The sequence below is a fragment of the Calonectris borealis genome, chromosome 2, assembly GCF_964195595.1.
Source record: "Calonectris borealis chromosome 2, bCalBor7.hap1.2, whole genome shotgun sequence".
Classification (NCBI taxonomy): domain Eukaryota; kingdom Metazoa; phylum Chordata; class Aves; order Procellariiformes; family Procellariidae; genus Calonectris; species Calonectris borealis.
The window spans coordinates 43,719,820-43,742,719 of NC_134313.1; the positions used below are offsets into that span (position 1 = coordinate 43,719,820).

Below are 22,900 nucleotides of genomic sequence, written 5' to 3' on the forward strand. Positions count from 1 at the left end.
CCAGTCCTCTTGTCCCAGTCACGTTTAAGTGGTAGGTCTTTTATATTCAGTTATGCCTGCCATAGGCTCATTAAACGCTAGCACTCACCATTTCAGCTGCTCCCTCTGACAATGACTTTGAGCTGTTTAATGCCTCTGATGATGATCATTCCTGCCCGGAGCCATGGTGAAATTCATTGGCATTCACCAATCACTGCTTTATTTACTGCTGGGGGCATTTACTAGAGGCATTCAATAGGCAGAACATCTTTCTTTTCTCTTGAGATTAGAAATTATGCGAAATACATGGGAGTTAGTTAATATTTTTTTAGCTTAAATCCATTTGCCTTAACTTTCTAGAGATTTACTTCAGGGTTGGAGAAGAATGTTTCCAGGTGAGCCTGATTGGGTTCAGCTAGTTGTGACAGATGCAGTTCATTTGGAGGCAGGAGGGAGAACGGTGAAGAGAGGATAAAAGGCTTTGGAAGCCACTGGCAAGTCCTTTCTGTCAGGGAAACCTTCCAGTCTTCTGTCCTAGTAACTGCCTGTTATTTTCTCCATCTTATTATGCCATCACCCATTCCTCTTAATTGTTTTCTTCCTTTGGAGTTTTCCCCATCTGCGGATTTGCGACCCTGCAGCAGCCCCTTAGTTATCCCTGGCAAAGACAGCAAAAACTTCTTGGGGGGAACTCCTTCAGCCAGGACTCGCCGCTTGCCTCCACGCCTGGCCTGGTGCTCCATTGATTGGGATCAGCTCTGCCTCCTGCAGCCCCTGGGCTCTGGGGGCTTCGGTTCTGTCTACAAAGCCACCTACCATGGTGCAACTGTGGCTGTGAAGCAGGTGAAGAAGAGCAGCAAAAACCGGCTGGCATCACGACAGAGTTTTTGGGCTGAGCTGAACGTAGCCCGGCTACAGCACGGTAATGTGGTACGTGTGGTGGCTGCCAGCACGTGCGCCCCGGCCAGCCAGAACAGCCTGGGCACCATCATTATGGAATATGTGGGCAACATCACCCTGCACCATGTAATTTATGGCACTGGGGATGCGTGGAGACAGGGTGAGGATGATGAAGGAGGATGTGGAAGGAAGGCCGTGAGCATGGAAGAGACTGTGGGCTATTCTTGCGACATTATGACTGGCTTAGCCTTTCTGCACTCACAGAGCATTGTGCACTTGGACCTGAAGCCTGCAAACATCTTCATCACTGAGCAGGGAGCATGCAAGATTGGAGACTTTGGGTGCTCCCAGAAACTGGAGGAGGGCTTGTCCCAGAGTCCCCATGTTTGCCAGCACGGGGGCACGTACACACACCGTGCCCCTGAGCTCCTCAAGGGGGAGAAGGTCACTGCCAAAGCAGACATCTACTCGTTTGCTATCACCCTCTGGCAAATCGTCATGCGAGAGCAGCCCTACCTGGGTGAGCGGCAGTACGTGCTCTATGCTGTGGTGGCCTATAACTTACGCCCTTCCCTGGCTGCTGCCGTTTTCCACGAGTCACCGGTGGGCCAGAGACTCCAGGGCATTATTAGCTGCTGCTGGCAGGCTAAGGTAGAGGAGCGCCTGAGCGCAGCCCAGCTGCTTCCCAGCCTCAGGGCCCTCAAGGGGAGCCTCTAGGAAGACTCAAGACTCTTAATGTTTCTTTTATTGTCGACTTTTCTTTCCCTCCACCTTTCTTCTGAACATAATGAATTTAGCCCCTGTGTGATCTAAAGGCTTTGTCACTGTTTTTTATATTAAAAAAAGAAACTGCTTTGTTGTAAGGAGATTATAAATAAAGAATTTAACAAAACTGTAGGGTTTTACCGTGGGAGGGGGTAGAGGCAAGGATCAAGACGCTGGCAAATGTGACTTTTTCTGGTTGATCTGTTGTGTGCTGCCTTGCTCAGGGAGAAACTGGGGAATGTGATGTGCAGAAAAATAGTTGTTTTCAAACAAGTGAAGTTCAAAAAAGGGCTGCTTTTGGAAGGGTCTTTGTACATAATACCTTTTGGTATTTCCAAAATGTCAGATATGAGTAGTTCTTTACACTAGCTAGGTTTGTGAGTTGGAGCTTTTCCTCTTCATTTACGAAGGAATGAGTATGCATCACAAATCAATGAATGCAGAAAAATAAATACAAAGTGTCAGTGGGGGTTTTTTCTTGTTCTTAGATGTACTTAACTTCAGTAAGTATGCTGTTTCTGAAATGGAAAATGTGAACTACCCAATCTCCCCATTGAAATAAGGAATCTTTTTGCCAGTCTAAGGCTATTAAGAGCAAGAAGATACATTAACAATCTGTGCTTTTATAAGACCTCCATGCTGCTGGATGTGTTAGTTGCAACTTGCTAGTTGGTGTCTTGTAAACTTTAGCGTTTACAAGAGCATTTTGTGTGGAATAGGAAGTTCCCAGACTTTGGAGGTACAGGGAGAGTTTAAAAAAAAAAAATTGGGAAAACATGAAGGGAGATGTATAGATACAAAAAAAAAAAAAAACCCACATAAATCAGGGTAAGGGGGGATTACTCTGCCTTTGTAATGCATGGGTCAGTGTAAGACAAAATACTGGAAGTACTGAAAAGGAAGATTGCTTAAAGCAGTAATAATGATACTCCGCCGGTGCTCAAAGCATACACCGTTGAACGATCCTCTGTGCTGCTTATGTGTTATCTATTATCTTTCCTGATCTGGTTGTAACATGTCTGGGAAAGGAAGTGCTGCAGGTGATGCTGAAGACAAAGAGCTCTGATCCCTGATTTATCAGAACTGATAATTACAGATCTGTCGAGATCTCAACCCTTATCTGGAACTATGAAGATCTGACTGCTGTGGCTGATATTGTCATTCTGCTCAAAGACTCCGCTTCTTTTTAAGACAGGAGAGTGATGTTTCAGTCAAATTGTTTTTCTTCTTTCCCCTTCCTCCCCCTTGCTTCCATTCTGGAAAAAAATCCCAAAGGAATTGAGCCAGTTTCCTGATTTCTGACACACATCTGTTCTTAGCCCCGTGAAATCCTGGAAATGAGCAACTATGTGAATTTGAGATGATTCTGTAGGTCTTTACGGTATTTGGGTTGGTCACTGAAATTAATGGTTTATAAAGCATATCTAAGCTTAACTATTTCTTGCTCTTCTGTCCCCCTTAAGCGGAACTGTAAAATGCCATCTGGAATCAAAAAAACAAAGGTAATAGATTTCCTGTGTTTTCCCTGTCAAAGTAATTATGCTATAGAACCAGAACTTATGTTTTTTCATGTTGCATAACTTCTTTTAATAAACAAGAAATACCTTACAAAAGTTATCATAATAAGCCAGTTACCTTCTAATATAATTAGCTGAGGGCATGTAAGATAAAATATCAGATAAAGCCATTGGCATGCCTCACCTTAACATCAAGCCAAACATAAAAATGTTTCTCCAATCTTCAAAAGAATAAAATAAAAAATGGAATTAAAGTTTTTTAGTAGTTCCTAGATGCTTATGTGTTGCATTTATTTTGCCAGTCTAGGTAGCTTGTTGCTTAAACTGCTAGAAACTTGATATTTTGTGCTTAATGATACTTTAGCATCAATAAGTGCTACTTGAGTCTCTGTGAAAAATCAAGCACCCTTCAAATTCTCTGTTATACTTGACAGAAGAATACTGGATGGCCAAGACCTACTATTGAAGCGTAATCAGCTCTGCAGATGTCTCTGTCAATTCTCTTTTGAAAGGGAGTGAGAACTCTGCACAGCACTCAAGATGTAGGCATATCATAATCTGCTGTCATAATGATGTTCTCCATTTTTTAGTAACTTCTAAGATTTGATTTGCTTCTTTTTGATTGCTAATGAGCATTGAGTTAACACTAATCAAGAAACCTCTCAGAATAATTCTGATAACTCAGAATCCATGGTTCTGTGTGATGAGGATTATTTTGCCTATTTGCCTCATTTTACCAAGAATTTCCTTCTGCCAGTTTGTAGCTGGCCCTTGCACTCACTGTCCTAAATAACCCCACGATCAGCAAATTTGTTTATCTTATGGCTCACCCTCTTGCACTCTCTTTATGAATGTGCTGAGCAGTGCAGAACCCTGTGAAACACCACTGGGGACTTTCTCTAGTCGAGAGAATTGATACCTTCCTTTTGCCCGCTGTTCCTATCTTTTGACTTATCCAGCCCGGGATTTTCTCTCATAAACACGGCTGCTTAGTACCTTTAAAAAGTTTGCGGTGAAGGACTTTTCAAATGCCTTTGGAAACCCAAGGGAAACGTATCAACCAGCTCCTTATTTGCATGCTGTTGGCGTTCCTAAAGAGTTCCAATACAATTCAGCACAATTATGAAGCATTAATATAGTATCTGCTAATGTATCTTGTACAGATGTCAATCATATCATTAAGAAAGTTATTTCTTAAAGACTTCCATGGGGTGTGGTCTTGTAGAGAAGAGAGGCCCAGAAAACCTGGTTGATTTTCAAGGATTACCTTCTCCAAGCTCAAGATTGGTCCATCCCAATGAGCAGAAAATCAAGCAAAGGTGATAGGATGCTTGTTTATCCAAGGATAAAAAAGGAGCTCCTGATTAAACTCAAACATGAAAAATAAACATACAAGAGGTGAAAGCCCAATGGGAAATCTGGAGCAAAGACGACTTACCATTGGCAGAGAAGGATCAGGTTAGGGAACATTCAAACAAACAAGACATATGCAAGTTCTTGGGAGCTGATGGAATGCCCCCACAAATGCTGAGGGACCTGGCCGATTGTGAGGCCGCTCTTGATTATCTTTGGAAGGTTATGGTGGTCAGGAGAGATTCCAGAGGACTGGAAGAAAGCAAATGTCACTCCTCTCTGTAAGATGGTCAAAAAGGAGGATCTGGAAAACTACAGGTCGGTCAACATCACCTAAATCCCTGGGAAAGTGGTGGAACAAATAATTCTGGAAACCATTGCCAAACATATGAAGGACAAGAAGGTGACTGGGAGTAGTCAGTATGGGTTTATTAAGAGAAAATCATGCTTGACCAACCTGGTAGCCTTTTATGATGAGATTACGGGCTTGCTGGATGAGGGCAGAGCAGTGGTTGTTGCTTATCTTGACCTTAGTGAGGATTTTGGCACTGTTTCCTGTTACATCCTTATAGAGAAACTGATGAACTACAGGCTAGATAGACAGTGAAAAATGAAAACTAGCTGAGCTGCTGGGCTTAAAGGGTTGTGATCAGTGACCTGAAGTCCAGCAGGAGACTGGTCACTATGGTGTACCCCAGGGATCAATACTGGAACCAGTACAGGTTAACATCTCCATTAATGACCTGGATGATGGGACAGAGTGCACCCTCAGCAAGTTTGCCGATGACACAGAATTGGGTGGAGTGGTTGATATGCCAGGTGGTTGTGCTGGTATTCGCAGGGACCTTACCAAAGTGGAGAAATCTGTCGATGGAAATCAACACAGGGAACTGCAAAGTCCGGCACCTGGTGGAGGATAACCCCACACACTGGTACAGGCTGGGGGCCGACCGGCTGGAAAGCAGCTTTGCAGGAAAGGACCTGGGGCTCCCGGCAGACACCAGGTTGAACAGGAGCCAGCAATGCGCCCTTGCGGCAAAGCTGGCCAACAGCATCCTGAGGTGCACTACAAAGGGTGTTGCCAGCTCTTCCAGAGCATTGCCGGTAGAGTCTTCCCCTCTGCTCAGCCCTGGTGAGACACATCTGGAGCAGTGGGGCCGGCTCAGGACTCTGTTGGAACAAGAAAGTCATGGATGTACTGGAAAGAGTGCAATGAAGGTCATTAAGCTGAGTAGGGGACTGGAACCTCTGTCCTGTGAGGAGAGGCTGAGAGATGGGACTGTTCAGCCTGGAAAGAGAAGGTTCAGGGGGCTCTTATCAGGTTGTATAAATACTGATGGGAGGCAGTGAAGATGGAGCCAGACTGTTCTCAGCCGTGCCCAGGGACGGGACAAGATGCAATGGACACAAACTGAAGGACAGGAAACTCCATTTAAACGCAAGAGAAAACTTTTTTACTGTGACGATGGTAAAACACTGGGATGGGTTGCCCAGAGAGGTTGAGGAGTCTTCCTCCTTGGAGATATTCAAAACTCAACTGGACACGGTACAGACCCTGCTCTGAACAGGGGGTTGGACTAGACAATCTCCAGAAGTCCCTTCCAACCACAAAAGTTCTGGAATTATAATAACATTTATAGATGCTTGAATTTCAGACAGCTCCTGAGTTCTCCTACAAAAAAGTTTCTAGCATGAGCCTATTTTGTGTTTCCTCCAGGGACAACACACATGCAAGGAACACATTTTGATTCTTTGAATGGCTTTGTTGTCTTACGGAGGGATCAGGTTTCAATGATTAGGGGTTTTGTTTGGTTGGCTGGTTGGTTTTGGTTTTGGTTTTTTTTTTTCTTTTAATAACCTGACAGCTGTAGATCTACCAGAGAGGCTTGACAGATTTCTGGTTCTTAATATTCTGAAAATTATAAATTACGGGGTTTATGTTAGTTCATTGAATTTTTTTTCCATCTATTTTTATTTTTAATCCACCAGAGTTTTATCCTTTCTGTTTTCTTCATCTGGACATGGCTTTGGGTTTTTAAAAGATGCCTTCTTGCTTCTAACGCTGGCATAAAAGCTAATAAGTATAGCTGCACATTGCACTTCAACTTTGTCACACTTGCATACCTCCATATAAAATGTTAGCAGGAGGCACATGATGCTAGCAGAGCAGTTGCAGACAATTGTGTTACAACTCCTATGGGACTCTGTTCATCCAAATTTTTCCCTAAGTCTTTCTAGAAGCTGGTTTTGTTCTTTATCTCTCCTTCCCCGTACATATTTATGCAACACAATTCCAGATGGTTATCAAGACATAGTTATAAGTCAGGATAAACCTTAAGGGTTATTTGTACCTAGTTTATTTATTCTCTTCGTTCCTGGAACTGATCACCAGCAGCTTGATCAGCCTAAACAGAAGATTTACCAAAGGCCTGGAGAAAGCACTACAACCAGGTAATAGTAATTTATCAACATCTTACTATGCTTTCTGAGCATGAAACACTTGTGAAGCCAGTGCTGACGATCCTTGATATGGCTGCACCAATCACCCAGCAAACCAAATATAAAAAGGGACATCACTTTTTCTCTCTGTAGACTAAATGCCTTGTCAGGGTATATATAAAAGCATAATGAGTTTGAAAGGCTGAACTAGCATTCATGTCCTGGTTGGCTCTGTAGGGTCTAGCAAATCTGGAATTATGGGATCCAGTGTTGCACAGATTCAGATGATGCAGCATCAATGTAAGTCTGGGCACAGTAGCATTGTAGTATGTCTTTGGGCTGTGCCCTCCAGCCCTCTGCCAGCCAGGTACACTCTATTCAGGGCACGAGTTATCTGATGCTAAGAACAGGCTGGACCTCCTCAAATAAGAGCGACCACGCATCTTGACTGTGCTCTTAGGAAAGAACAAAGCCTCATTTGTCCCAACTGGTAAATGTCAGATCTCTCATGTCTTACCATCAACCAAGTTCCACAGCCTGATATAATTATTTTCCTTGGAAACTAAACTGTTCTTGTATTGTTTGTTTTTTTTTTTTTAATAGCAGCAACTTAAGTGCCATTTCTGGGACCCTGGGATGCCATGTCACAGTGGCCATTTTCCCAAAGTGAGCTGTTTTTTTGGTTTTGTTTCATGTTCTCTGTTCATAAGTAGCACAAGCTGCCTTTCAAACTTCCAGCTCTGAAGCAGAGAGCTAACTATTCAAAATCAGGTGGGTTAGCTCCTGCCTCATAGCAGTCTGGGGTAACCACAGCCTCCATGGAAACTTCAGCTAGTTCTCATCAATCTCCCAATACCTAACTGCCGAATCTGGCTGCATTTACTAATTTCAGAAAGCACATATAAAGAAGATACTGTAAAGTGCTTGCATTCTCATGTCTAGTCATAACAGCAGTAGCTCTGGACACATTAACCATATTAGAGTGTTATAATTTGTGCTTTATTGGTTATACAGATAGCATTGTCTACTAAGGGAAAGCATGAATTAAAAGTTCTAATTCTGGCCTTTTTTTCTTTTTTCATAATGGCATTCACCCTCCCCCCCCGCAATGTTCCCCACGTGTCTCCTCTTTTCCCTCAAATGGGCACATGTGCAAAACTTGACAGGATGCAGTTAAGAGAGAGATTTTATGTAATTTTATCTAGTTCAAACTGAATCCCTAAATAAGAGCCAATACTAGTTAGCGCTGAAATGGTTTTAGGTCAAAATTAAATTTTTTCATGCCTTTCTTCACGATGAAAAGCAACTTCCACATGCTGTCTTGGGTTCTGTGAAGTTCAACAATTACTTTAGCAGTCAAGTGATTATAAGAAAGACAAGAAAACATGGCTAGAAGCATGGGAAGTATGCAATTGTAATAAACAGTTTCTAGGAAGAATGAGAAAGAAGGAAAAGAAAAAGCATGGAAATCTAATTTTATCATTCTGCATTACTCTTCACTTACTATAGCTATTACTGAAGGTTCAGCATCTTTGGTTCCCAAATAGAAATATCAACAGACGTTTCATAATCAGTTTTAAAAAAAGTGAGCGTAAGCTACAATTCTGATGCTACTCTCTTTATTTGGGGGTGGGGTGGGGTGGGTGGGAGTATTACAGTTAAACATATTTGATAATTAAGCAGGGAATGATTATCTGTTTCTCTTTGACATAGTTTCTGGATTCCCATCAACAAGGAGCCTCTGTAACCCTGCTCCTGGCTTGTTCTGTTGTTTGCTTCTTTTTCCTCGGAGGCTTCTTCTGTGCTCACTTACTTCATATTCTTTTTTTTTTTCTTTTTTCTTTTTTTCTGGTGTCATGCTTTATCTCAACCTAGAAAGAAAGAGGTAACAACACTATCTTCAGATGATAAAAATACTACATAATTTGGAGGTAGGCACATCCTTAATACAGAAGGTAGGATGGGAAGCATGAAGACTTAAGTGTGAAGATGTGTGGGTTGCTTCTGTATTCTGTGGTAAGATATATCTGCAGCAAAGAAAACAAAACAAAACAAATGTTTTACAGAATATACCACAAATATTTGTAAATTCAATGAGACTTAAGTGCATACTTACTATTTGACTTGTGTATTAATTTTTGCAGCATTAGCATCTGTGTTTATAAATTCATGCACTAGAACAAAGGTGAAAATAGGGGTAGAAAATGAATGGTTATTTTTAAAATTAACTATACTTTGAACATTTTAGTTATACTTTAATTTAGCCATTTATCTGCTACAAATACCTTAATGCAGTGCTGAAAGAGCCTCTTTCTATGCTTCAGTTAACCCAGCTGCCAAATATTTGTCTGCCTGTCAAATGAAAAGCCTTAAAACCAGTTAAAGAAGGCAAATGGAACAAAAAAGTCTACTGGCGTCTATCCCAGTCTGCCATCAGCTAAGGATGCCATGGGACAATTTGATAGTAGAGGCACCATCCACCCCTGGGCTTCCTCGAGCACGAGGCTGAGTTACGCTCCCTACCCAGCCTGAAGTTCAATGGCCTGAGTGTTCAGCAGAGCAGGGAGGTGATTGCATTTGCCTTTGCAGGGCACCTGGGATAATAGGGTAATTCATAACTTAATAAATATTCTACTGCACATGTGCCAGGCTACAAAGAGCAAAGTAGGCTGCAAATTGGAAACTTAAATGTCTAGCTCTTTTTAAGTTACTCCCCCCAAAAGGGCAGAAGGAAAACCAGTTTTATTTTCAAGCCATGTATTTTTCTCAACCACTTACTTCAAAAGTGGTGAAAGGGTTTTGATTCAGATACAGCACAAGTGAAGCTGGCCCCAGAGACAAGTACAGAAAGTTGCACCTGAACAGAGATGGTAAAAAAGCTGACTGTAAATATAGAATCATAAAATCATAGAGTAGTTTGGGTCAGAAGGGACCTTTAAAGGTCATCCAGTCCAACCCCCCTGCAATGAGCAGGGACATCTTCAACTAGATGAGGTTACTCAGAGCCCCGTCCAACCTGACCTTGAATGTTCCCAGGGACGGGGCATCCACCACCTCCCCGGGCAACCTGTTCCAGTGTTTCACCACACTCATTGTAAAAAATTTCTTCCTTGTATCTAGTCTAAATATCTAGTCCAGTCGCAACAGACCCTGCTAGAAAGTTTGTCCCCATCTTTCTTATAAGCCCCCCTTAAGTACTGATAGGCCACAATAAGGTCTCCCCGAAGCCTTCTCTTCTCCAGGCTGAATAACCCCAACTCTCTCAGCCTTTCTTCATAGGAGAGGTGTTCCATCCCCCTGATCATTTTTGTGGCCCTCCTCTGGACCCGCTCCAACAGGTCCATGTCTTTCCTGTGCTGAGGGCTCCAGAGCTGGACGCAGTACTCCAGGTGGGGTCTCCCAGAGTAGAGTAGAGGGGCAGAATCACCTCCCTCGACCTGCTGGCCACGCTTCTTCTGATGCAGCCCAGGATACGGCTGGCCTTCTGGGCTGTGAGCACACATTGCTGGTTCATGTCCAGCTTTTCATCCACCAGTACTCCCAAGTCCTTCTCGGCAGGGCTGCTCTCAATCCCTTCATCCCCCAGCCTGTATTGATCCTGGGGGTTGCCTCGACCCAGGTGCAGGACCTTGCACTTGGTCTTGATGAACCTCATGAGGTTCACACGGGCCCACTTCTTGAGCTTGTTCAGGTCCCTCTGGATGGCATCCCATCCCTCAGGTGTGTCAACCGCACCACTCAGCTTGGTGTCATCTGCAAACTTGCTGAGGGTGCACTCAATCCCACCGTCCATGTCATTGATGAAGATATTAAACAGTACCGATCCCAGTATGGACCCCTGCAGGACACCACTCATCACCGACCTCCATCTGGACATTGAGCCGTTGACCACTACCCTCTGGATGCGACCATCCAAACAATTCCTCATCCAACAGACAGTCCACCCATCAAATCTATATCTCTCCAGTTTAGAGAGAAGGATGCTGTGGGTAACCTTGTCAAAGGCCTTACAGAGGTCTAGGTAGATGACATCGGTAGCCCTTCCCATGTCCACTGATGTAGTCACTCCATCACAGAAGGCCACTAGGGAATTGATATGGGAATATGGGAATTGATAGGCAGGGGAGGCTGGATTTTTTTTAATAGTAGTTAATAGTATATAATACAGTAAGTTTAGAGAGATATCATATACTTTGGCCACATCCTTGTTTCTCTCTTATCTAACAGTTCCATTAAAATGTTTTGCAGATAACACAAAAGCCACACACAAAGCTTTTGAAGGAATGTATCATTGCACTGACATGCCAGTAGATGAATGTCACCCTAATTTCTCTTTGTATAGAAAGTGACAGAACTTCTCCAGACCTCCCTTAAAGATGTCAATCCTTGTATAGCTTTTGGGGGTGAAAGGATTGGTATTAGATGTTTTCTAATATAAAGGGGAGAAAAACGGTATTCTTAAAATTTAATTAATCATTCCTGTCAACAGCTTTCAGAGGAAATAATACATTTCTTTAATTTTTTTTAAACATTTTCACACTTGCATAGTTCATTTAAAGAGTTGTGTATTGAATTGCAAACAGCATTTGAAAAAGTATCCTAACCATAAAAATTAGCACTACCTGGCAAATCATAGCAAGGGTAGTATGAAAAAGCCATTTGCACAGGGAGACAAGGGAGGTGGCTGGAGGAGGCAATGAGACAAGCCAGGAACAGGGAGAGGGCAGACACCTCCAAAAACGAACCTATTTGCTACAAGCCTTTCAACCAGTGAAGCTCTCATTGAAAAATAAGTTTATTCTGGCACATGAATTTCTGTGTGGTGTGCTAGAGCTACCTGCCCACTGGACTGTCAGGACCCCATATGACTTAAACTAAGGTCTTGAACTAGTGCTTAAAATTAGACGAGGCCGCTGATTCAGTTCAGAGTGGTCATCCATTACCACCAGGTCGTAGTAGTCTCTTGTTTAGATAAAAGCATAGCCTTCCCCTCACTTCCAGACCCCAAAAACCCAACTGTCCTGGCCCATCAAAATGAAAAACTGGCTAATTTTAAATGCTCTGCAAACCATTACCAGTCCTCAAACTGTCTGTGAGGTTTTTCCTTTCTTTTCTTGATGATTGCACTATGCGCTAATTATGATGATGATGAGTTAGGGCTGTACTTTAGTAACACAAATCATCCAGCAATGTATACTAGTACACAATTAATGGTGGATTCTTCACTGGAAAAGAAATTTCTTTTACATACAGAAGATTTTAAGAGTAAAAAGCTCAGTTTTCTATATCAAAGGTCTGTTGTGTTTTTTTTTCAGCAAAGAGGAAAATCAATGCCTAGGTATTAGCATAAGCATTTGTGCCTGCCAGAACAAAGTGATTGGCTCTACCTCACATCAGGAGTGTACGAGAAGCAGTTCTTCCTCTGAACACGTAAAGGACTCTCAAAAAGGAAATACACCTGCTACAAGGGTGTGGGTAGGCGGCCATTGATAGAACAAAGTACTTGCTGGGTGGTCTCAGAAACATCTGCCAACAGTCATAATTACTGAAAGATTATTTTATAATATATGTATTTTGTATTTAAAAGAAAAACATGAGATCATAATGCTGAAAAAATTACAACTATGAATATTTCTTGAAATTTTTTCAGGAGACATGGCTACCATACTCAAAACCACCTTCTATGTATACCACAATAATTAATTTTATTTGCCTAAAAATCAAATGCTTGACCACAACCCTCTTAAGTGCTAATACTGTCTCTTCCTCAGTTTTAAACCAATAGACAATACTGCTCCCCTTGATCTGCATCTGGAAAACCTGTGGCTAGATTTTTCACTGTGCACAGAGGTAGGAATGTTGGAAGTGCGATTGTGTGCATCTACGTGTAGTTGCTTTTGCAGCATTTAAGTGATAGTTGCAGAGGAAACTATCTATTTTATAGTATTTCCACTATGGGAGACTAACCAAACCATATTGCGTATTTGTAACAATGATGTCTTGTAGACTGGTGTGAAAGAACATGTACAAGCCCTGTTTTCATTACAAGTGAAGTAGGAACTTCTGCTGTATGTTTAGGTGAAAGACAAGTTTAATAGACTTGCTTTACTCTCCTGTAAGTTGTTCTCTTAAACAGAACTGCTGGGTCTTCTATGCAATAGCATTACAGACTCTACGGTTGTTGTTCCTGCCCCCCTACTGCAACCTCATAATTTCTATGTAGTAGGTGCAGCTGCCACTTTGCCACATTAGCTGTTTAGAGAAGTTAGCAAGCCCTTTGAAACCAAAACTTAATATTTGATGCCTCTTGGATCGCTTTCATGTTAAGTTGTGGATCTGACCAGCTGTTCTGAACAATCACAGTGTAATGATTTCCTCAGTGGCTAATAATTCCTGTTTCTAAAGCACATCTTTAACACCACAGTATCTGCTTTAGTTCCAGGTCCTAAGTTTTATGTTATCATTCCTGTTTCTGTCAGGTTTTGAGTAATTCAACTTGGCTAGTTCACACAGGGTCAGGTCACAACAGGAGAAGCATTACTGAATCGGCTTTAGTCTTTCTTTACAGACTCCAGTGTGGGATGGGCATCTCTTCGCAAGTCCCACAGAAGTCAATCTGACACCTGGATGTAATCTAGATAAAATTGTGAGATGCAACTAATATCCTGCTCTAATAGTCCCGTACCATCAAGATGGCAATTCCCCCTTGCTTTAAATCTCATCATCATCTATGGCAAGCATTTGCTAAATTTTGTTCTTGCAAACGTTCATCATCTGAAAACCAGTTGGATCAAGAATATCACAAGGAGGAAACTAATCTTAAAGAGATGAGGAAAAACTTCTCAGGGAAAAAAAAAAAGAAAAAAAAAATGATGCAGTGATGCATTCTATATCAAGAGCAGTTTTTCCTCTAGTCGTAAGGCAGTGTGAGGTCAGGATCATTCTTTAAATTATCCCTGCTCCATGATAGAGAGGCAGCACAAGCACCGTGAAACAATTCCCTCCTACTCTGTCTTGCCAAAGAATTAGATTAGATTAAACTGGTTTTTGGAAGAAAAAAATGTGATCAGTGACTTCATCACTGGGCTCTAAAACAGTAGACAGAGGGTCATGGGCAAAAATATATGTGGACTACATATATTGGTAAACATAACTGCTGTAAAATTAATCAACTTTTTCTTCCTGAAGGACAGACATCCAAACATGCAAACACCCTGTTGCTGGCAGCTTCCCCCAAAGTCTTTGCAGGAGGCAGATATAAGGAGGAAAGACAACACTGAAGTCTTTATTAGCCCAGCATTGCCAGCGTTCATACACACCAGCATGTACCGCTAGTTCCTAAACGCTCTGAGTACAAAGCGTCCGTAGAGAAGCCAGCGAGGTAAGTGTACGCTGGAAGCCATTTCCAATTCAGTTGGTAAAACAGCTTGCTATGTTCAAAGAGTCACGTAGGTATTATTTGACTAGATGCAGCTTTTCAACATGCGCTACAAACTATTTCAGTGTTCTTGAACTGTCTATTTTTTCAAAGTAAAACAGAACATGACAAAAGCAGTGCTGCCTCAAGTGGCCAAATCTGGATTGGAGAGATTTGTGTAGCTTGGAATATACTTTTTATACTTGATTAACCTTTGCACACATAAAGTCTTCCAAGGTGGTTTCCAAAATGGAAACTGGATGCAAAAATACCAGTTTTGTTTGTGTGTCCACTAGTTCTGCTTTCACTGGACTGATGCTGGGGATTTTTTGTACAGGAATTGCACACCCCCCTCTTGGTAACGTGGCCTGGATAACAACAGATGATACGGTAGGAATGTGAGTGTAAATAATGTGTGCGAACAGAATACCCAAATTGGCATGTTCTGAGAGGATGTTTGCCCAAAACCTGATAATGCTAAGAAGAAATTAACAATAGCAAAGCTTGCTTAGGACAATGATCACTCAGATTAAACAGTAACCAGGGGATTAGTTTACCAAGAGCCTTTTGAGAAAAGAAATTAGCTTGAAAAACAGCATGAGAATTTGTGATTGTTGGAAGAAACCAGAGCACCAGGCATCATTACTTCTAAGGCTGGACATCATCCTCGCCATCGGACACAGTAAATAGCTGCCACCCCACTCCCCAGCCACTCAGGCTGAGGGACGGAGAGAATGAGGCATAGCAGTAAGGGACCCACCTCTCAGGAGTGCGTATGGGAACCCACGGGGTACGCTTTCACCGGCATGTGGATTAGCTGCACAGGTACACGTGCCCGTATCTCCAACAAGAAGGATTTAGGAATAGGGGAATCGCCCTCCCAAAAGTGGGAGTATGCACTTGTAACCCACACTTCTTGCAAGAGAGGGGATGTGCACAGAGCTATGTGAATATGTAAGTGGGATCAGTTGTAGAAGGGTACGTAAGAAATTTGTAGGTGCTCATTAACACTTTGTAAGCATCTAGTATTGTGATTTCGGTTGTATTGCCAATACTGATTCACAATATATAGTTCACGGATTACTGGCAAATTACATGTTGCTAACCAATAAACTGCCTTGGTGCTGTCAAGACTATGAGAGTTGCACAGTTACTCTCTGCAAAAAGTTGCTGTTTCATTATTACAAATTTGACAGAGCGTCACATCTGCAGAGCAAGGAGTGGAAAGGCAACAAACATTCTTCCAGACAAGCAGAGAAGACATGATAATTCATCAATTTGAAAAAAATCTTAAGACTGAACTAGGGCAGGACAAATTCAAATAATATCCTCCTGAAAGCAGCCCAGAGGTACAATCCTTTTTCAATCCTGAGTGTTCAAAAACATGTTGCAGTGATGTACCGCAGATTCAGTGTCACTAGAAATGCTGTAGCATATTAGCAGTTAAGTATTTTTTGTCATGGTGATTTGTGTCAGAAGAACAAGGCAACACAGGCTGACAAAGGAGAAGTTTCAAGGAAGTCATGCTCTAACCAGGTCAATATTAGAAGCCAAGTGTATTATCAGTCAGGCATAAAGTACATATTTAGAAGGAAAGAGCTTGTAATAATAATTATGAAGCTCATGCTCCCAGCTTGAAAAAGTCTCTTAATGATCAATATTTGTGGCCACATTTGTCAACAGCAAAGGAGTCCATCAAAGCACAATTGCTTTTTTCCTGAGTCATGGATCTAGTTCATGTTTTCCATAGTTACATCATAAAAAAAATTTAAGGTAGAGAGAGCCTTGTATTTTGAGGGGGTTTGCATTTTTATATGGTGATCTTTATGCCAGAATTGGCATGAAAATTCAGAAATTTAAAATGGACAGGCTAGGTGCAATATGAGAACTCCAGCTGCAGACTGGTGCTCATGCACTTGGCCTTGTTAAACCTCATACAGTTGACCTCAGCCCATCGATCCAGCCTGTCCAGGTCCCTCTGCAGAGCCTTCCTACCCTCCAGCAGATCAACACTCCCACCCAGCTTGGTCTCATCTGCAAACTTACTGAGGGACCACTCGATCCCCTCATCCAGATCATTGATAAAGATATTGAACAGGACCGGCCCCAAAACTGAGCCCTGGGGAACACCGCTCGTGACCGGCCACCAACTGGATTTAACTCCATTCACCACAACTCTCTGGGCCTGGCCATCCAGCCAGTTTTTTACCCAGCAAAGAGTGCACCTGTCTAAGCCGTGAGCCGCCAGCTTCTCTAGGAGAATGCTGTGGGAGACAGTGTCAAAGGCTTTACTGAAGTCCAGGTAGACCACATCCACAGCCTTTCCCTCATCCACTGGACAGGTCACCTGGTCATAGAAGGAGATCAGGTTGGTCAAGCAGGACCTGCCTTCCATGAACCCGTGCTGGCTGGGCCTGATCCCCTGGTTGTCCCGCACATGGCTCGTGAGCGCCCTCAAGATGAACCGCTCCATAACCTTCCCCGGCACCGAGGTCAGGCTGGCCGGCCTGTAGTTCCCCGGATCCTCCTTCCCGCCCTTCTTGTAGATGGGTGTCACATTGGCGAGCCTCCAGTCGTCCGGGACCTCCCCTGTTAACCAGGACTGCTGGTAAATGATGGAGTGGCTTGGCAAGCCATTTACTGAAATTAGGTATTAAGTTGTTTCTGCTACAGACTACTAAGTCATGTTAAAAGTGTATCTTGCTTCTTAATCGTTTACCTGCTTTATTATGTGACATAGGAAAACACTCCTGGAAGATTCATCTAAAAAGCATACTCCAACAGTGTATTTGTATGTCCAAACTCACAACCTCATAACTAAACTGCAGTTAGCATTAGTTGCAGAGAAAAACCTACATTAAAACCAATATGTAACCAAAGGAAAAACAGGCATAATACAAAATATGAATCAGAAGCTAAGAATGACAGAATATTCAGAAGCTAAGCAAGAAGTTTTATTGACGACGGATATCTACTCAAGTGAACAGCATGAAGTATTTTTTTTTTTTAATAGTGTATTTCAGAGAAAGCAGGAAGTTCAGATAAATATCTGTTCTACATTTGTGGAGAACAAACAACATACTTATATCACTAAATTCTAACAATAGCTAAGGAAAGCTTTAAACATAGGAACAGAAGTAAGGCGGTTTTTAAATCAGCAGCTCCAGATAGCTTGCATCCAAGAATTTTAAGAGCTGGCAAAGATGACTTGTGTGCTGTTAATGTGGATTTTCCATAAGCTTTGAGAAATCTGGGGAAGCTCAGAAAAAAAAAAAATCTCAAAGAAAGGTGAGGTGGTGCCAATACTAGGAAAAAAAAAGTAAGAAAGGAACAAATTTAGGAACTTACTGTCAACCTTGCATTAATCCCAGGGAAAGAAAAAAATACTGACCTTTTGATATAGGAACAAGAAATAAATGAGGAAATTTTACTTAAATTACACATCTTAAATGTATGGATAATGTATCTTTTCAGATTGACTATTTTTCTCATGCAACTAGAGCACACGTTTGGTAGACAATAGGAACAGTGTTGATATAACACATTTGTACATTGACTTGTTCAGTAGGACACTGAGAAACTGGCATAGTTGTGCACAGATAGTTCATAGGAAGTAAATTAAAACTAAAGTTACAGGTCTGTGTCATCAATGAGGAATCAATCAGGCATATTTCTAATTGAATCCCACAGGAATTAGTTCTTGGCACCAAGCTATTCAATATTTTATCTGGAAATAAAGTTTACTAAGAACATTCATAAAAGCTCTAAGGAAATAATGTAGGAAGCTTGCTGATTGGGAACCATCTGGATTACTGGAAAATTAAGTGTTTCAGCATGATCAGTGTGAGGTCATGTATTTAAGAGGGATGAATATAAAACACTTATAGATGGAAAACTTCCTCAGGAAGTAGTTGGAATAGCTGATAACAGAGTAAACATGGGTTCCTTATGCATAAGTGAGTTCAAAATTGTTAATATAATTGTTAAATGGCTCAGAAAACAAACCACCAGAAACAAATGCTCTTTCACTGCAGGGAGGAAGAGGCCAGAGAAACAGGACTATCACCAAACCAGATTTTTCAAGTACTGATTTCCACTGGCAAAAGATGGCTGCATTTCCAGAAGCAGTGACAGGATGACTACTTCTGTATCTGTGTTTATTGGAACTGCTTTATCAGAATACAGCATCTAGTCCAAAGAAGTTATTAGTAAACCAGAGATTTCAAAGAGCAAGTACAAAGGATCCAAGTGCAAAACAAGTCTAAAATTGAGCACCACAATGGAATAATTGGCATACAAACGTTATCTCCATCACGTGAGGTTTAAGGACCAAAAGAAGACCTATTCAAGTATTTGGGTGGAAGGAACTGCAGTGTGACAGCTGAAAGTTAAGTTCAGATTAAAATACCAAGGAGTCTTTTTTGAACAACTGTAGTAATTACTAAGTTTCCAAAGGTGGCAGTAGTTTTGCTAACAATATACATATCTATGATTACTGGATAACCACCCCCAAAATAGAATTAAAATACTATTTTTAAAAGGTCATCAAAATGACCTTACTATAGGCCATCATTTCATAACATATAATATGTTTCTCCAGTCAGATAAATCTCTCCAGTTGTGATATAACTAGAAACGGGCATGCTCTCAGCAAAATGCTCGCTTTGGAGTTGACAGTTATCAGTGTCCAGGCCAGATCAATGACTATTCTCATTAAAAAATATCCCTCCAGTGCCCAATCTGAGTAAATAAAGGGACTTCAATAAATAAAGTGAAGTTAAGTTCTTACATTCAGAAATGAATGAAACCAGCATTTTTACGCAAAGCAGCTTAAAACTTCTGCTCTCACACCTCCACTTCCAATAGTGACTAAAAAGAAAACCAGAGGTTTGGGTGGGAATGGGCTCGCTGCCACTGGACGCAACGAAGACCCGCTGGTGTAGCAAACCCCCGAAGAGAAAGCCGAAGTCTACCGGTAAAGCGCACGATGCCCGCGGGGCCGGAGGGGGAACGGCGCTGGGGGCACGGCAGCCCTACGAACGGCTCTCGCCGCGGAGACCGGCCCGCTCGGCACGTCCCGTAGCGGGCCCCGGAGCTCAGCCCTGCCGGGTGCGCAGCGGCAGCCACGGCCGCCCCTGCCCCTCTCGACCACCACCGCCGCCGCCACCACCACCGCCGCCGCCGCCGCTCCCGGCCCCCTCTCCCCTCTTCACTCGCCGTCAGCGCCGCGGCCAGCGCCCACAGGGTCGGGACGCCCTGCACCCGCCGCACAGGAGGCCAGACCGACCCGACTTCCCCTCCCCGGCGCTTCCGGGCTCCGGCTCGGAGGTGAAAGGTCCCCCAGCGCCCGGATGGAGGCGGTGCCGCTCGCTATATAAGCGCCCCGCCGCTGCCGCGCCCTCCTCTCCCCGCGCCGCCGGTCGCCGCCGCTTCCTGGCTCACCGCTGTTCGCTGGGCCCCGCGCCGCCCCTCGCCCGCCCGGGAATAAGTCGGTCAGGACGGCCCTGCTGCCGCCATGGTGAGGCGGGGGGCACCGGGGACGGGGGGAGAGGGGCCGCCGCCTGTCGCCGCCGGCAGCGCCGCGTGGCCGCCAGGCCGGGCGGCCGCGTGCGCCCTGCCGGGGCCGGCCCTCGGCCGCCGCCTGGGCCTCGGCCCCGGGGCCGGGGCGCGTGAAGGACCCCCTGCGGCGAGGGCGGCTGCTGGGGCGCCCTCCCTGAGCCCCGGACAGGCGGGGGCGCGGGAGGGGGGCCCCTCAGGCCGGGGCCTTGCGCCGGCTGCCCCCAAAGCCGGCCCGCAGGGAGGGCGGTGCGTGAGCCCGGGGCGCAGCAGGCCGCGGCGGCCGTAGCGCTTCTTCCTCGCAGAGCTCCTCTTCAGGAGCGGCGGCGGCGGGGCCGCCGCTGCCCGCGGGGAAGCGCGGGCGGGGAGGAGACCAGCTCAGCCCGGCGTGAGCGGTGGTGGGAAGGCCTCGTGCGTTTGCCCTTAAAATCGGCTTTTGTTAGAGGGATGTGCGTCAGGTAATACGACAGGTGGTATCTCATCCGTGTGAGAAATGCCCTATTTCCTCCACGTTTTTTTAAGACCTTTCTTCCTCCGTATTTTCAGTTTTCTTTCATCAATTCACTTGGTCGGCATTAATGCCCAATTACTTGCACGCGTTTAATTGCTTAAGCTCTTCACATCAGTCTCCTGAGCGGCCGAATCCGTCTCTCTGGCCAGATGCCTCTTTTTGTTCTTGCTGTTTCAGTTGTTGCTGTTTTGTTGATATCTTCGTTACTTAATTCGTGGTGAGGTTAAGTTGTAAGATATGTGAAATCTGAAATGTGTTTATTTTTGAGGACGAGGAGTGTTCGTGACTGTACAGCCTGCTGTATCTAGGCAAACCAGGCAGGGATGTTCTGGCAGCTTCCCACCATGAGATGCAGTTAGATGCTAAAAAATTGCCTCTCCTCAGAGCAGTTAGGACTTTGTCCCTCCTTTCTGTTCCCACCATTTCTTCCATGCCACTGTACCCTTTGGATATGTCATCTAGTCAGTAGAATAAAATAGTCCTATAGCTAAATTGTTCTTTACACTCCAGAAGTCTGTTTTTAACAGGCTGCAGATAGCGTTAGTTGGTGTTGACTGTAGTGTCTGATATTTGTAACTTCAACATTTTAGGCGTTTAAAGATACTGGTAAAGCACCTGTGGAGCAAGAGGTAGCAATTCATCGCATTAGAATCACTTTGACAAGTCGCAATGTAAAATCACTTGAGAAGGGTAAGTGATACTTTTTTTTTAACTGGGGTAGCTTGTTAAGTAATGAATGATATATATGATATAATGTATTGCAAAATACAATGTATTGAAACCAGTTGTAATTAAAGATGTTAGCGTTTGCCTGTTCGTATATGACTTGGCTAACAAAGTCAACCCAAAGCGCTTCATATACTGACAAGTAGATTCTAATTTAATTTTTAATGGAAGCTAGTGTTGGGGTTTTTCATCATGCGGAAAACTTCTTGTTGTAATGACTAGCTTAAGAGAGTGCAGCTTCTTCTTCCCTTCAGTTCTTGTGGGGGTTTTAGTTGTCACTATTTGACCGTGTAAGAACTAAAAGGCACCAGTTTCTTGATTGATATTTTGTTACTCTTGTTTTGAAGACTTCTAGTTTAGAAGTTTAACATTCTTTAAGGAATTATTTAATCTTGTTTAGGAACTGGCTTTGCCAGTGTTTTAATCATATAATGTAAATGTTATAGAAATACTGTTTGATGCAGGATCTTCAGGCTGATAACAGATTAAATACAGCTTAAACTTGTAGTAATGGCTTTTACCTACTGTTGTAACATGATTTTGCTAACCATGGCGTAACGCTTCCTCTTGTATGTGGTTGGCTATGAGGATAACCCTTAAAATGAATGGCAATGATCACTTCATACGCTATTCTGAGCCAGCTTCCTGTTTGAAATCTTCACTTAAGAAAACAAGCAAAAAAAAACCTCACAAACCTGAGCTTTTTTTTTTTTTTCTCCAGTCTGTGCTGACTTGATCAGAGGTGCTAAGGAAAAAAACCTAAAGGTGAAAGGACCTGTTCGCATGCCCACCAAGGTACTTAACACTGTTTTTCTATCTTAAAAGTTTGGGTTTTTTTCGGCAAATGTGCACTTAAGACATCTTTTTAAAAAAAAAAAAAAGTTGAGATGAAAAGCAGTACTGCTAAATTGAGGATGACCCAGTGTAAACAGATAATGACTTCACAAGTGGCTTTGACACTTGGGGCAACTGTTTAGTGCAAAGCATGTTGAACATGGAAGGGGCTTTTTTGTCCTTCGATTTATTTTAATCGTGATTTTTTTTTTTAAATTAAATTGAATATAGGGAAGGACTGTTAACTTCAGTAGACTGTAACTTAAGAAGTAACTTTCTGATGACATAGATACCATACAGTATATTTAGGTGGATTGATTTGATTGTAGATTAGTTTTCTGTATGCATCAACTAGACACCTTGTGTTTATGATTTTTCTTCAGACTCTGCGAATCACTACCAGGAAGACGCCTTGTGGTGAGGGTTCCAAGACCTGGGATCGTTTCCAAATGCGTATCCATAAGCGGCTCATTGACTTACACAGCCCTTCTGAGATTGTGAAGCAGATCACTTCCATCAGCATTGAACCAGGTGTAGAAGTTGAAGTTACTATTGCCGATGCCTAAATGATGGTCATCGTTGAATAAAGTTGATTTACAAATTTTCATCAGCTTGTTTTCATATGTGTGCCAAGAATCTTGGGTAGCCCTATGGTGATTTTCATGAAGAAGGACAACAGGGATCATAATCAAAATGCTGTGTGAAAGGATTGTATGATACTTAAGGAAGAATATGCCAGTTGTAAACATCAGGAAGATGAAACCTGGGCGTCATAGTTTCATTGGAGGTCGGTGACTGTATGGACGTGCAGCACTTAAATTATTAAAAAGATATTTTCCATAAAGGATTTAACTTTGGCTGAAATCTTAGTCTATACCCAGACAAGCAGTAGCATTAAAATTG

General features: G+C 43.0%; 2 protein-coding genes and 1 non-coding gene across 3 annotated transcripts; all 3 read left to right on the forward strand.

The window, feature by feature from the left end:
- The first annotated feature begins 247 nt into the window (after positions 1-247).
- Positions 248-2,959, forward strand: MOS (MOS proto-oncogene, serine/threonine kinase). Its single transcript, XM_075141831.1, has one exon. It carries the CDS (start codon positions 547-549, stop codon positions 1,594-1,596), a length of 1,050 nt encoding a protein of 349 aa, XP_074997932.1. The 5' UTR covers positions 248-546; the 3' UTR covers positions 1,597-2,959.
- A 16,780-nt stretch (positions 2,960-19,739) lies between these two features.
- On the forward strand, positions 19,740-22,604 carry RPS20 (ribosomal protein S20). The gene is made up of 4 exons (XM_075141834.1): positions 19,740-19,888; positions 21,028-21,127; positions 21,885-21,958; positions 22,381-22,604. The coding sequence occupies exons 1-4, from the start codon at positions 19,886-19,888 to the stop codon at positions 22,561-22,563; spliced, it is 360 nt and encodes a 119-aa protein (XP_074997935.1). The 5' UTR covers positions 19,740-19,885; the 3' UTR covers positions 22,564-22,604.
- LOC142079855 (small nucleolar RNA U54) lies at positions 21,742-21,806 on the forward strand. Its single transcript, XR_012672807.1, has one exon. It is a non-coding gene; the product is annotated as a small nucleolar RNA U54 (small nucleolar RNA).
- Positions 22,605-22,900: the final 296 nt, after the last annotated feature.

Excerpts from the sequence above, each read along its gene's own strand:
- MOS (XM_075141831.1), top strand. The coding sequence starts at position 547 with ATGCCATCACCCATTCCTCTTAATTGTTTTCTTCCTTTGGAGTTTTCC.
- RPS20 (XM_075141834.1), top strand. Across the intron at positions 21,128-21,884 it reads TGTAAAATCACTTGAGAAGG|TCTGTGCTGACTTGATCAGA; the intron begins GTAAGTGATACT and ends TTTTTTCTCCAG. Across the intron at positions 21,959-22,380 it reads CTGTTCGCATGCCCACCAAG|ACTCTGCGAATCACTACCAG; the intron begins GTACTTAACACT and ends ATTTTTCTTCAG.